Source organism: Podarcis cretensis (assembly GCF_951804945.1).
Source record: "Podarcis cretensis genome assembly, chromosome: 3".
In the NCBI taxonomy this organism is placed as follows: Eukaryota; Metazoa; Chordata; class Lepidosauria; order Squamata; family Lacertidae; genus Podarcis; species Podarcis cretensis.
The window spans coordinates 34,837,743-34,851,223 of record NC_137172.1 but is presented as its reverse complement, the minus strand read 5'-3'; the positions used below and the strand labels follow the sequence as shown (position 1 = coordinate 34,851,223).

At 43.4% G+C, this 13,481-nt stretch overlaps 1 protein-coding gene across 1 annotated transcript in view; it reads right to left on the bottom strand.

Moving 5' to 3' along the window:
- Positions 1-13,481, bottom strand: part of ALK (ALK receptor tyrosine kinase) — a 626,252-nt gene that overhangs the window by 356,452 nt on the left and 256,319 nt on the right. Inside the window, exon 4 of the mRNA XM_079969155.1 lies at positions 12,223-12,424. Coding sequence (XP_079825281.1) covers positions 12,223-12,424 — 202 coding nt within the window. The remainder of the gene's footprint in view (positions 1-12,222; positions 12,425-13,481) is intronic.

Below are 13,481 nucleotides of genomic sequence, written 5' to 3'. Positions count from 1 at the left end.
TTATGCGAGAGAGAAGAGGCTAGGCTAATTTAACTGACATGGACAATCCTACATCAGTTGCAGTGCTCTCTGCTTATTTCTGCCTCCCAGACAATGCTCAAGCCACACAATTGCAGTTACAATAATAGATTATGAAAAAATAATTGCCTTGCTCTTGCCTCTCTCTCTCTCTCCTCCCCCCTCCTTAGCAAAGTGATTTATAGGAACAGATTGCCCAAAGCATTCTTTAAGCAGCACAATAATACAATGCAGGAGCTATGTGACTAGTACCATTAGGGAATAATCTGACACTATTATGTACCCCGGGAGTAATTATATCAGCTCTTTTAGCAGCCAGATGGAATAATTGATTTCTTTATTACAAAAGGATCAATAAGAGTGCAGAGCCTGCCTATCATTTGCTGCAGCTTTACCTACCAAGAGACAAAGAAAACTGCAATAGATGACAGAAGCGACCAACAGGATCAGAATGCAACGGTGGTGCTGGTTCCCCTTTGCAGTTCCATCTTCTTGCAATAAATTCAATTTCAGTCACTTGCATTATCCCAATGAAAAAGTTTTGTGGAATTCAATAGGAATTAAATCAATACAGCTCTACAGCTAGAAGTTTTGCCAGCCATCTATAGAATGTAATACAGCAACCTACAGAATTCAAAAGCAGGGAGGCAGCTTTCTGTTTTAAAAAAGCCACATTTCACTGGAGAAGCTTGCTTGCTTGCTTGCTTGTGTAGGTGGAAATGAGTGAAGTGCCCTAGCTGAGGGTCCTTACAGGTCCTCAGAATTAACAGTTATTTGAAGTGTACTACAGTGCATTAAATGCCATTAACAAACACCGTCAGTGAGCTAGTCGATGAGAAGCAAGTACAAGACAGGGCTGCACTGAATATTTGCTCATTTCATTTTTCAAGGCAAAAGTACAGCTTTGATGGTGTGTGAAATGTTTCCTGCAAACACAACACTTGTACCTTCCATGTGGCAATATCAGCAGCTTTTTTCAGCCACTGGTTCTGTTCTCTGTGGCTGCTTTGGGACTATTTCTCTATCCTTTCTCCCTCCAGAGTTGATCCCAAACAACTGGGCATCATTAAATGAGCAGTGTCATAACGATACTGCATGACCCATCTGATTTGGCTCTGTGATTATCCCCTTTTGTTGTCTGCAAAGTTAAGGGGACTTCTCCACAACCCTTTTACTCTGCAGGGAGGTGGGACTGATTCAAATGGTCCACCCCCCGCCACGTAATGGATCCAAATGGTTTCCAGAGAGTGGTAGGGGATGCTTTATCCCATGTTGATGGCCTTTCAGCTGATTCTCTGGTGGCCCGCTGGAATGTGGAGTTAACCAGGGCTATTGACTGTTTGGCTCCGAAGTGTCCTCTCTGATTGCATGGAGCCTGGACAGCCCCGTGGTTTTCCACAGATCTGAGGGCAATGAAACAATCGCTGAGATGGCTAGAGTGCCAGTGGAGGATAACTCATTCTGAAGCTGACACGGGTTGGAGGTCAATGTCGAGCCTACCAAGCGGCGATAGCGACGGCGAAGAAGACTTTCTTCACTGCCTCTATTGCATCTGCAGAAAATAGCAGCAGGAGACTCTTTCAGGTGGTTCACAATTTAGTGAAACCATCTGCTCCATTGAGGCTCAGTATGGGCCACATGATCTCCTGCAATGATTTTTACAAAGTTTTTTTGCAGATAAAGTCGCCCAGAGCCAAAGTGTGTGGGCTTAATGCAGTGGACAGAGCAACACAGAAGAGCTCATAAGGGGTGTGGTTTGGGGTGTGTTGTGAGGCCTAGATGGCCACTTCCAGCCCACAAGCAGAAAGTTCCTGACTCCTGGACTGGATTAAATTTGGAAGGATTGTCTAGTTCTGCTTATATAAATGGGAATGCTGGCATTCCCCTTCTTGCCTTACTAATATGAAGGGTTGGAGTGTGTTAAAAAGTTTGCTGAGCCATAACTCTGGCCCCTGCCAGCATCTACCCAGGGTTTCCACCAGCCATAAATTTATGTGGATAGCGGAAGAAGGCAAGCACTTGCACACAGACCTCTATCTACACTATTACGTTTCTCCAGTTCCAGGAATCCTGTTTGATCAGCATTTCAGAACACAAGAAAGTTTCCATACATAGAGGTCCATCTACAAATGGCAAAGCCAGGAGAAGCCATGCATTGTTGAGGGCAGGACCAGAGGCTTGTCTTACATGGTGAGCCATGAAAACACATATCGTAGCATGTCTTATGCAAGTAACTCTATTCAGCCATAAACTGACTCTTTCCACTGAAGTTGACCACTGGACTGTCCTGCACAGGAAAGACTATACAAGTGCTTTCTGTTTGAGTTAGCTGCCAGAGATGATCTGTAGGCAGCCATAAGAATTGAACTGTGATGTGGGAATTTAAGCAAAGAAGCATGTCAGAGACCTGGGCCAAGAAACAAGTAGGAATCAGAATGGAGGAGCAAGCAGAAGTCAGATCAGTGAACAAGCAGAAACCAGCACAAAAGGCCAAGGCAGATGTTGAAGCAAGAGCCAGTGCCAAAGAACAGTTCACAAGTGTTCTGTTTCAGGAAACAGCCTCAGCCAGATGGGTTCGTAGCCAAGCATGGGGCTGCGGGCATGAGTACAGATTCCAGCAAGCAAAGTAAGACAAAATCAATCATGATCCAAGTTCAAGTAATAACAATAACAATAACAATTTTATTATTTATACCCCACCCATCTGGCTGGGTTTCCCCAGCCACTCTGGGCGGCACCCAACAGAACACTTAAAACAGAATAAAACTTCAAACATTAAAAACTTCCCTAAACAGGGCTGCCTTCAGATGTCTTATAAAAGTCAGGTAGTTGTTGATTTCCTTGACATCTGATGGGAGAGCATTCCACAGGGAGGGCGCCACTACTGAGAAGGTCCTCTGCCTGGTTCCCTGTAACTGGTTCCGAGTGAGGGAACTGCAAGAAGGCCCTTGGAGCTGGACCTCAATTTCTGGGCTGATCGATGGGGTGGAGATGCTCCTTCAGGTTATGTTATTATAAAGCAAGGTAATGTTCAGGTTCTAATAAGATGAAGTCAAGCAGAAGCAGGTAGCCCCCTGGATAGCTCCACATGGAGCTCTCATAGTCGGCAATATTCAGCAGTGTACCAAAATAAGATGAATTGCCATATTCAGTAATAAGTAAACCCAGACTGAGTCTTAAATAGAGCTACAACTCCATCTCAACAGCAACCTCTGTTTCCAGTAAGTTAATCCTTTTTTTATTTCAAGGGGCCTTGCCCATCAACTTTTACTGTGCAGGGGAGATTGTGGTTCTGCTGGGGTTTTTTAATTGGAGTCTTCAGAATCTAACAACATAATCTCTTCAGGATGGAGAACTGTTGGCAAAATGGGCTTCGGAGACATCCTCTAAATCTACCTCCACATCCTGCAAAGATGAGAAATTGGACCTAGAAGGACTTAACAGCGAAGCCAGAAGGCAGAACTGAAGATCAAGGAAAGGGATGTGTCAGAACTAAGAATATCTTGTTACTCAGGAAAGCCTTTTTACAGTCCTTCCTGTCCAGCAGCAGCTGATTGGCTACTTAACTGTTTTGGTACCTCAATTTTGCACCAAATTGGTGACAATAGAAATTCCTTATGTGCCCATGGGAGGGTTGTCAAAAGAAATACAGTAGGACTGCCATCATACTGCTCTTATCATATTGTCAAATTGCTTTGTTATGCTTTATGGAAAGTGATTTATTGTATAAATAAAATAAACAAATTATTAAATAGGATTCAAAATCAAGATACCTTAATAGATCAAAACTGCTGGTGAGAACACCTCTTGGAAAAAGGATTTATGCTCCACAACAGAAATGTTTCATGAATAATGATATCATATGAAACATTTTAGAACTTATCTTTCAGACTTTTCTCCTACAGCCTACCCTAGACTCACAGTTATTGGAGTTTTCAGAAAACGGTTGTAATCCTGTACACACTTAGGAGAAAGAGCATACGAAGATCACTGCTGGATCAGGTCCATCTGGCCTAACAACCTGTGCTCACAATGGCCAACCATATGCCTATAGGAAGAATACCAGCAAGACCCAAACACAAAAGTACTCTACCCTCCTGCAGTTTACAGCCACTTGTATTCATGTTGCACCCAACAGTGGATCTAGAACATAACTACCATAGTAGAGAATTGATCGCCTTATCCTCTATGAATTTGTCTAATCCTCTTTATAGCTTTCCAAGCTGGTAGCCATCCCTACATCTGGTGGGAGAAAATGCCATAGTTTAACTGGGTTTTGTGAAGAAATATTTTCTTTTGTCCGTCTGGAACCTTCCAACATTCTGCTTCATTGGGTCACCCTGGGTTCTAGTATTTTGAAAGGAGTACTCAAATAATGCTTACTTTTCAGGAGACCTGGCTAGACAGACATGGATAGTGTAAATGTCATGTCCAGCTGGTCTCATGTCAAAGTGACCCTCTGAAAAACACAGAACCCATTTGTCCTGGTTTTCTTTTTTTAAAGTGCCCAGTGTTTCTGGTGTCCCCCACAGCTCACGACAAATCTAATTAGATGGAGCCAATCAGTTGTAGAATACAATCATGACTGTAACATTTTTAGGCATTTCAGAAACATGTATATTAATGACAGAGGCAAGAAGAGACCCTCTTCTGTGTTCTGCTGTCTCCACACATGCAGATTATTTTATCAATTGTGTGAGAACAGCAAGCTGGATGTTTTTTCTTCTTGAAGTGCCCATTGACACAGCAAGGAGCACAGTTTCTCTTATATGGTCTTAATACAGGCTCCTGCTTTGTCGCATTACAGTTTAATCCCCCCTCCACAAGGGGCAAGCAAAAATCTTTGCTTGGCTGGCTTAACCCCAATCAAAGAGTAGTGCCTGACAGCTCTTGCTTTTTCTTCCTCCTGTAAATGGACATGAACTGTGAAGACCTTATCAGATATTAATACATGTTATTCGGGCTAACGGGGGAGAAAAAGACACTTGCTGACACAATGAGCAACTTGAGATATGAGAAAATCCGACCTGAAATTAATTTATCGCCATACTGCCTTTCAAGTGCATTAATTTCAGTGAAACACATTTTCTGCTTCCATTATGGAACCTGATTGTCAGAGGTGTCAAGTAGCCACCTCTTCCCTTTAGAAATTAGTGGGATTTGAGAATGTTCATCTCTTCTGGTAACCAGACTCATGCGCGAATGAAAATAGACTAACATTACCCCAAAGCCTCATGTTCTCAGTTCAGGTTTCAGTGCAAACCCTTTTATTCTCTCTTTCTGCTACAGAGAGAACTGGCTTGTATTCATAAGTCTGGATCTTACAGGGCCAAAGAATACTGATAGCAAGAAATGAGCCAACCTGCCAGGACAGGTGAGAAGTAGGCGATTAGATATTTGAACTGTTGTCTAGGTTAGGGATGCTAAATCTGGCCATGGGATGGGATGGAACACACAGCCACAGGCTGGAGACCAGCCAGCTTTCATGTACCCAGAGTAAGCAGGAGAAGGATTAAGAGCCTTGGCAACATATTCTCTACACCAGCCTTTATCAACCTGGTGCCCTCCAGATATTATGAACTACAATTCCCATCTGTCACAATGGAGGGCACCAGGTTGGCAAAGGATTTTCTACAAATGGTTCTAGGACAAGGACAAGTAAAGTTCATTGAGGCAAAAACTAGAATGAGTATTAAGCCAGCAGAATTTTGTAAGCCAGCTGTGGGGAATCTTTGCAGGCCAAGATCTGCATTACCCTAGTGGAAATATTTTGGGAGCCACATTTCACTAGTGAGCAGGCCCAGACACACAGACAACCACATACCCTTACCACAGAGCACCACACATCCACAGAATCACACCCACAATGTTGTCTGCCTCTGATCCTTGCTCATCTTATCTGTGCAAATCAGCTGAGGGGGGAATGATAAGTGAAAACAGTCAAAAAGTTGTTTTAATTATCCAAAACTGTTCACATAGGCTATTTCCCCTCTAAAATCCTGAGAGAACACAGCTTGCTTTTCAGTCACCTGGCAAGCAGAAAGGATCTTTTATTTTGCTAACTTAATTAGTAGTGATAAGCCATCCTTGATCCACAGCAATAATGCTACCTGTGATTGCAATTTGTTTTAATTTCACATACAGTGGTATCTCGGGTTACAAACACCTCGGGTTACGAACACTTCAGGTTACGGACTCTGCTAACCTCAGGTTAAGAACTTTACTTCAGGATGAGAAAAGAAATTGTACGGTGGCAGCGGGAGGCCCCATTAGCTAAATTGGTACCTCAGGTTAAGAATAGACCTCCGGAATGAATTAAGTTCATAACAAGAGGTACCACTGTATACACTAATGGGGTCTGAACTGGAGCTGACTGACCAGGAACAAGATAATGAGGTCATAGTAGATAGTCCTAAGAAGACTTGTTTCAGTTGTCAAGATCTTTCTAAAAATGTTGCATGAGCGTGGCTCTAGACGTGGCCACAATGTTCCAGAGATGACCTGACCATACATTAAAATAATAGCACAGGCATGGGCTACAGTTCTTTGGATATCAGCCCCTCCCTCAGCAATGTAAAAGTTCATTTCATTGGAGATACATCTCCAGAACATTTAAAGAAATCAAAAAAACCTAATGTACACTGATGTCTCAGCTGCTCATTTCCATAGTCACATTAAGAATTCTCTTTGAAGGCTGCCCATTCTCTATTAAATTATTTATAGTTTCTCATGGACACTGTATCCCAAAGACCAAAGTATTTTCACACAGAGGCAGCACTTCACATGAAGAGGGCTTTATGCAAGGGGAACAGCCCCAATCAATCAAAATTTATACTCCAGATAAAAGGCAGCAAAATCCTCATTATGCATGCTAGAAGGCCATTCATTTTTCTGTCCTGTAAATAACTGTGGGGACGGATAATGGACACTTGACACCTGCTTAGATCATCAGCTGGTGTAGTCAAAGGGATAGTCATTTATCTGCCAGATTTAACATCCATGCAAAGCAGTGTTCAACTTTAATAAGTGGTTGGTGGCGCTGTGGGTTAAAGCCTCAGCGCCTAGGACTTGCCGATCGAAAGGTCGGCGGTTCGAATCCCTGCGGCGGGGTGCGCTCCCGCTGCTTGGTCCCAGCGCCTGCCAACCTAGCAGTTCGAAAGCACCTCCGGGTGCAAGTAGATAAATAGGGACCGCTTACCAGCGGGAAGGTAAACGGCATTTCCGTGTGCGGCTCTGGCTCGCCAGAGCAGCGATGTCACGCTGGCCACGTGACCCGGAAGTGTCTCCGGACAGCGCTGGCCCCTGGCCTCTTGAGTGAGATGGGCGCACCAACCCCAGAGTCTGGCAAGACTGGCCCGTACGGGCAGGGGTACCTTTATCTTTACCTTTACTGAGGAGAAGAGAGTGATACCCCCTCCCCACTGTGGCAACCAATCATTCGTTTGAGTGAAATCCCAGCTCATGGAAAGCAGAAAGGGGATTCTCTTCATGCAGCTGGGCATTTGAATCCCATAATACTAAAGGCCTTGAGAAACACCTTCTGGACTACAGACTACAACCTCTGAGTTGGACAGTGGAAACACTGACATTGGTCAACAGTGTTCCCAATGTCCAACTCAGAGGTTGTAGTCTTTAGTCCAGAGTTAAGATTTAATGCAGTGGCAAATGCAGAAAGAAGCCTGCTAGCAAACCAAGCAAACATTTGTGGACTGATCTGCCTCCCTGCACTGGTCCCGGCCAAAGTTAGCACTTTCCACCACCACTGCTCCATTTAGCACTACTCACAAGCGGGCAAGTGAGAGTATTTAGGCCTTTTTTTGGGGGTGGGGAGCTCACCACTGAGCAGGCAAAATTTCTGTTTTGGAAAATTGGTCTGTTTTCTTTACCTTCGACATCTGCATTTTCAAAATGTGGGAAAGATCCAGGAAAACAAGATGGGCTTGATGGGTCTTATGATTCAGGATGTTGGCCTAAGTGGTGTCAATGGAAACTTCAGCTGTGGGGCTAATAGCAGCTGGGGGGAGGTGTGTGGAACAATGTTCATCAGGACTGCCATGGGGAAGGGTAGAAATCTGCCTCCCACTACACTACAGGTGGAGAACTGGATCTTAGCAGCAGGACAGATGGTTATCTACCCCACCAATTGTTGGCCATGTTTGACAGGTAGGCAGCTCTATCAACTGGCATCACAATGCCTCCCCCCCCCTTTAATTATCTGCAGGTGTCTTCAGAAGCCCTTTTCAAAGAACTACCTTGAGCTCATTGTCTTCAGAAGCCCCTTTCAATGTGCTGGGTAAGATAGTCTAAACTGTGGTCCTAATCCTGATAGAAACACCAGCTCCTGATACTTGTTTTTGTTTTAAAAAACATGCACACAACTCCATATGATATGTTTAGCATCAGACGTAGATTTCCCCTCCTAATTCAGTTTTTACTACTTTGTTTGGAGTACCTAGTATCCTTGTTTAGTGACACACACACCCTCCAATCAGTTAATCAGCTGTGTCTTCCCATACAAGAATAAGCCAGCATGGCTTACTGCTATAATCATTATCTCTGCAGCCTGCCATGTTAAACAAAACAAAAATATATGATCACTGGTTTGAATTATTGTTCGCAGTGTGTATTCTGCAGCCATGAAGGTAAACTTGGTAATCAGAACACCAGGAATTTATATTGAACATATATTCAAATTGAATTCTAAATTGAACAAAAAACATTACTTTAAAAGCATCCAGAATGAGTTTGCTCAACTGTGCCCCTGCTGTTTTGCTGCTAACCACAATCTAAGAGAACACACAGAGAGTCTGACAAATTGAGACATCACTGGCAATTAATCTTAATTACACAACTGGAAGGGGATATTTCGGCTGGCCAGAGCCCAGAAACAGCAAAACGCTTTCACTTGATAGAAAACCTGAGCATTCTTCTTGATACATACAACCTAATACTTTAAAAAAAAAATGCTGTCAGAAATAAAACCCCTCATTGATTAGAAGCCCATCGGGAGGCTGAATTAATGTTTTTCTACATGAACTAGATTGACAGATGAGTTTCTGATTTCTTTACACTTCAGAACAGATACGGTTCAGAAGAACATATCCTTAGAAAAAGGCGACTAATTTCCCAGATCTTGGAGTAAGATTTGTGTAAAAGGACATAGTCAGACATCAAGGTAGAGCTCCAGTTTGCACCCAAACCTTTCACTGGGGGGTAACATGGATATCAGGATATCGACAAGGTTTGCTACACTCCATTCAAGACAATACTCCTGTCCCTTTTAAGAGATTGCAACTGAGCCAATATTCATCAGATGTAGCTTTTACCATCACTGCATCAGTATGATGAGGAAAACTGTCCTTACGGGGGTTTGTTTTTCCCTGCAGAGCACTTAAAAGAAAAATTAAGCCCTGCCCCAGATGGATAGACTTTGCCAATGCTATTTACTACTACCTTTTAAAGATATCAGGCTATTAAGTAGTAAGAGGTGAAAGAGCACCTGCGTCTCTCAGGGCCGATCTGCATATTGTACTAACAGGACATAAATTTCAGGCACTTTGCCAACAGAGGACACAGAGAAGACAGTTGTTGGGCTGCACACTTAAGCTCCCCATTGGTCTTACAGCTGTACTTTCTCTCCAGTCAGCTACTATCCAGGGACCAGGAAAGAAGAAGGGGAGCTTCCTTTATTGGGTTATCCAGCCTGATGCTAAAGCAAAACTTTTCATAAGGAGTGGGATCAAATGCAACCCCCTTAGTTTGGATCTCCTTTAGTTTGTTTGTTTGGTTTAACACATGAATCATAGAATTGTAGAGTTGGAAGGAACCACAAGGATCATCACCTTTTGCCCCATATGGAACTCGAACCCACAACCCCAAGATTAAGAGGCTCTTTGTTTACATAGTTTTCACATTTCCATAGATATATGTATGTCTTCTTGGACCTATGTGAAATGCTGCAACTCTGTGCTGAAGCATCTGCTTTGCATACAGAAGCCCCCAGGTCCAATCCAATTGGGAGCTCTCAAGTGGAACTAATCCTAGCAAGGATTGTATCTGGTGCTGAATACAAGCCGCATTTGCAAAGAAACAAATCAGGAGTGTGTTTTAAGGCCCCCAATAGTTCATTTCCATCTGCATCTTTACCTGCTCCATGCCTGACATAATAGATAATGTCAGGTTTGGGTTAGGTGGGCACGGCTTGGCAAAAACAGCATCACAGGTCAAATTATGACCCCAGCCAGGCCTAGTTGGATGTGTAGCCCAGACTTTTCTCATGGAATGTCAGTGGGATGGGTGAGCCCATCAAACACCAAAAGATGGCAGACCACATCAGGCAGCACTTCCTGAATGTAATTTGTTGACAAGAGACACATCATGCAAACTGCTGTGATTGATTTCTAAAATGTGGGACAAATTCTGGCTAAATCCATCTCTTGGGATGGCATAGGGGAAATGATTTTAGATATCACTCTCCCAGTACAATGTAAAAAAGATTCCCCGTGAGATATGAGGCTGCTTCGCCTAACACCTCTAGTTGTTGGGTTTTAGTTTTTGCTGTTTTGATTGTGTTTGTGTATGCTGCAGCCCACCCTGGGGACCTCTGCTGAAGGGGGGTAAGAAATGCAATAAATAACCATAATACTCCTCAGCATCGCCTAGTAGGGCTAGGAAATAATCCCACCTGTAGTCAGTATATGCAATACTGAGCTAGATGGATCAATGGTCTCACTCAGAGTAGGGCAGCTTCCTGTAACCTCATGGAGCAAATGCATGAGGAAGAGGTGGGATCATGTCTTTCCTTCAGCAACACTGCATCCCAGTGGCCCAGCCCTGACCTCCATGCACATAGCTGAAGGTCTGAAAGGAGGCCTTATTTATGGAAAGCATTATGAATCAGCTTTCTGCCTTCAAAGGTGCCAAGGTAACATGCAATAAGGAAAACAGTACAACAATAAAAAACACTTTATAAAAAAGGAACAAAATCAGACAGCAGAATTTAAAAAACCATCAAAACCAGATGAAACAAAACAGCTCATCTAGCACTAGGCAAAGATGGAGCCAAACTGGCCTTCCTAAGAAGAGAGTTTCACACTCAGGATGCTTCTGTAGAGAAGGCCTTGCCCCAGGTACTCACCAACCTAGCCTCTCTTGGTTGTACATACAGGCCTCTGGTGAAGATGAAAAAATTTGTGCAGGCTCACATGGGAGGAGCTCTTTCAGATAGTTTGGCACCAAATCATCTAGGGCATTATCAGTAAGAACCAGCACCTTGAATTGTGGTCAGAAACAAATTGGAAGCCAATGCAGTTGTCATAAGACCAGTCTGACAATTTTCACACTGGTCGCTATTTCTAAACACTCGTCCACAGCAGTCCTCACTCTTTAAGCTTTATGCATGCAGGTGCTTCACATGATCTAAACACCTTGCACAAACATGGTTCCCATGAACACACCCAGCTTACATACGTGGGCAGCAGAAAGGGGCAGTGGGAACTACACTGATATGGATAGAGCCCAAAGTGCATTCGTATCTTCTGGAGTCCTCCTGTGTTGTGGCTGGTGGAAAGAGGTTTCCCTGGGACTCCAACCCAGACAACACTGGAAATACTGGGCCGTCCATCATGAAAGAAGACACCTGGGCAGGTTAATTCAAATCAACGTACTATATCACTTACACAATTGCTGAAGACAGCACAAACACTTTGAATGGCAATTTGCAACATTTGTACATTTCTCGTGCTATTGTTTGATGATTAAGATTTCAGACAGGAAAGCAACCAGCAGAACAATGTGAAAGAATTACCACTGCTAATCAGAAATAATCAAAATATAGGCATGGATAAAAAGGAAAGTGAATTATCTGAAAGTAGGATTGGATGTAAAGAGTGGGTGGTGGGAGTAAGTATGAGCGCACTGAAAGATATTAAGAACAGCTGGCATAATCATAAAAGCCCAATTTGAACTACAACTGACAGAATGGAAGTTATTTTATTGTTGCAGCAGCATTCCTTCTCCCACTTAATCCACCTAAGCTGAAGCATTTGCACAATGAAAGGTGGAGCTAGGAAACAGTCTACAGATGCTCCCACTCCTACAGATTCCAATTCTTAATTCCTTAAAAAAAAACACCCTAATCCTCTTAAAGCTAAATTCAAGTGTTATGCATATTAAAATATTATATAGTATTTATGTTGGACCTACCCGTGCTTTTCTCTGCTCGGTATCAATGGGATTTTGTTGTGGCTTTCATTGGCATGGATAACCTGAGCGACATACTCCCCACTTTGCTGGAAGTATCTGTAGACAGCCACCTGCACAGTGCAGTCTTCACTAGTGCTTTTCAGCCAAGGGCTCAAAATGAGGAAGTTCGTGCTTTCTGATGTACTGAGGTATAGGAACGAACCTGCAATGAAAGAGAAGATAAGAAGCTGATTACCCTCCCCCAAAGTGTAAATGATAACAAGGATTGTTGTCCAAACTAGGGCTAGCAGCTTCCTTTACCTTGAAAAACAACCATTCATTCTAGAGTCAGTTATTGGATTGTTCATCTAAAATGCCTCTAAAGTTTGGCAATCTGCACACAAAACCTAAATCGACATTCCAGGCTCTGAAATGGAGCCAAGAAGAGCTACTGCGTCTTGGCATGTATGAGGAAAGCTGATGGTGCCATAAACCCAAATCAGTAAGAAATCTCAGTGCCAAGACAGACTCAGGGGGCTCAGGCACAGAATACCTGGCATATACTTGGAAAGGCATTTCTGGAACCATAGCCAGATTCTCATTAGTCCTCCTGATTGTAACAAGGAATATACCAAGGTTGTAGCTATTGTCAAATTATCTTTCTTTTCTTTTCTCCTGGAACTGTCCCTAGGAATTTGGAGTAATGTGTTTACTTAAACATTTGCCTTACTTGCTGATTGAGAAATGTGAACAACCCTAACCCATGTCTACTCAGAAGGTAGTCCTATTGACTCCAGTGGGATTTATTACCAGGTTAGTGGGATTAGGATTGCAGCCCTAGTTTCCATTAGAAGAAGATCAGTGGAGGATCGTGTAGTATTTTGGTTTATTTAAAAGCATGCAAGTTCAGCAGAGACAGCTTAAACATTCTAATAGACAGTGAGATTTGCTGCCTCACATCAGTTCTTCAAATACAGACAGCCTCCAAGATGCTAACACAGCCCTAATAAGGTTGCCATATTTTGAATAGCAAAAAAAGAGGACACATTTGCTGATTTCTACTTTTAACTATAGGACGCAGGTGGCGCTGTGGGTTAAAGCCTCAGCGCCTAGGACTTGCCGATCGAAAGGTTGGCGGTTCGAATCCCTGCGGCGGGGTGCGCTCCCGCTGCTCAGTCCCAGCGCCTGCCAACCTAGCAGTTCGAAAGCACCTCCGGGTGCAAGTAGATAAATAGGGACCGCTTACCAGCGGGAAGGTAAACGGCGTTTCCGTGTGCGGC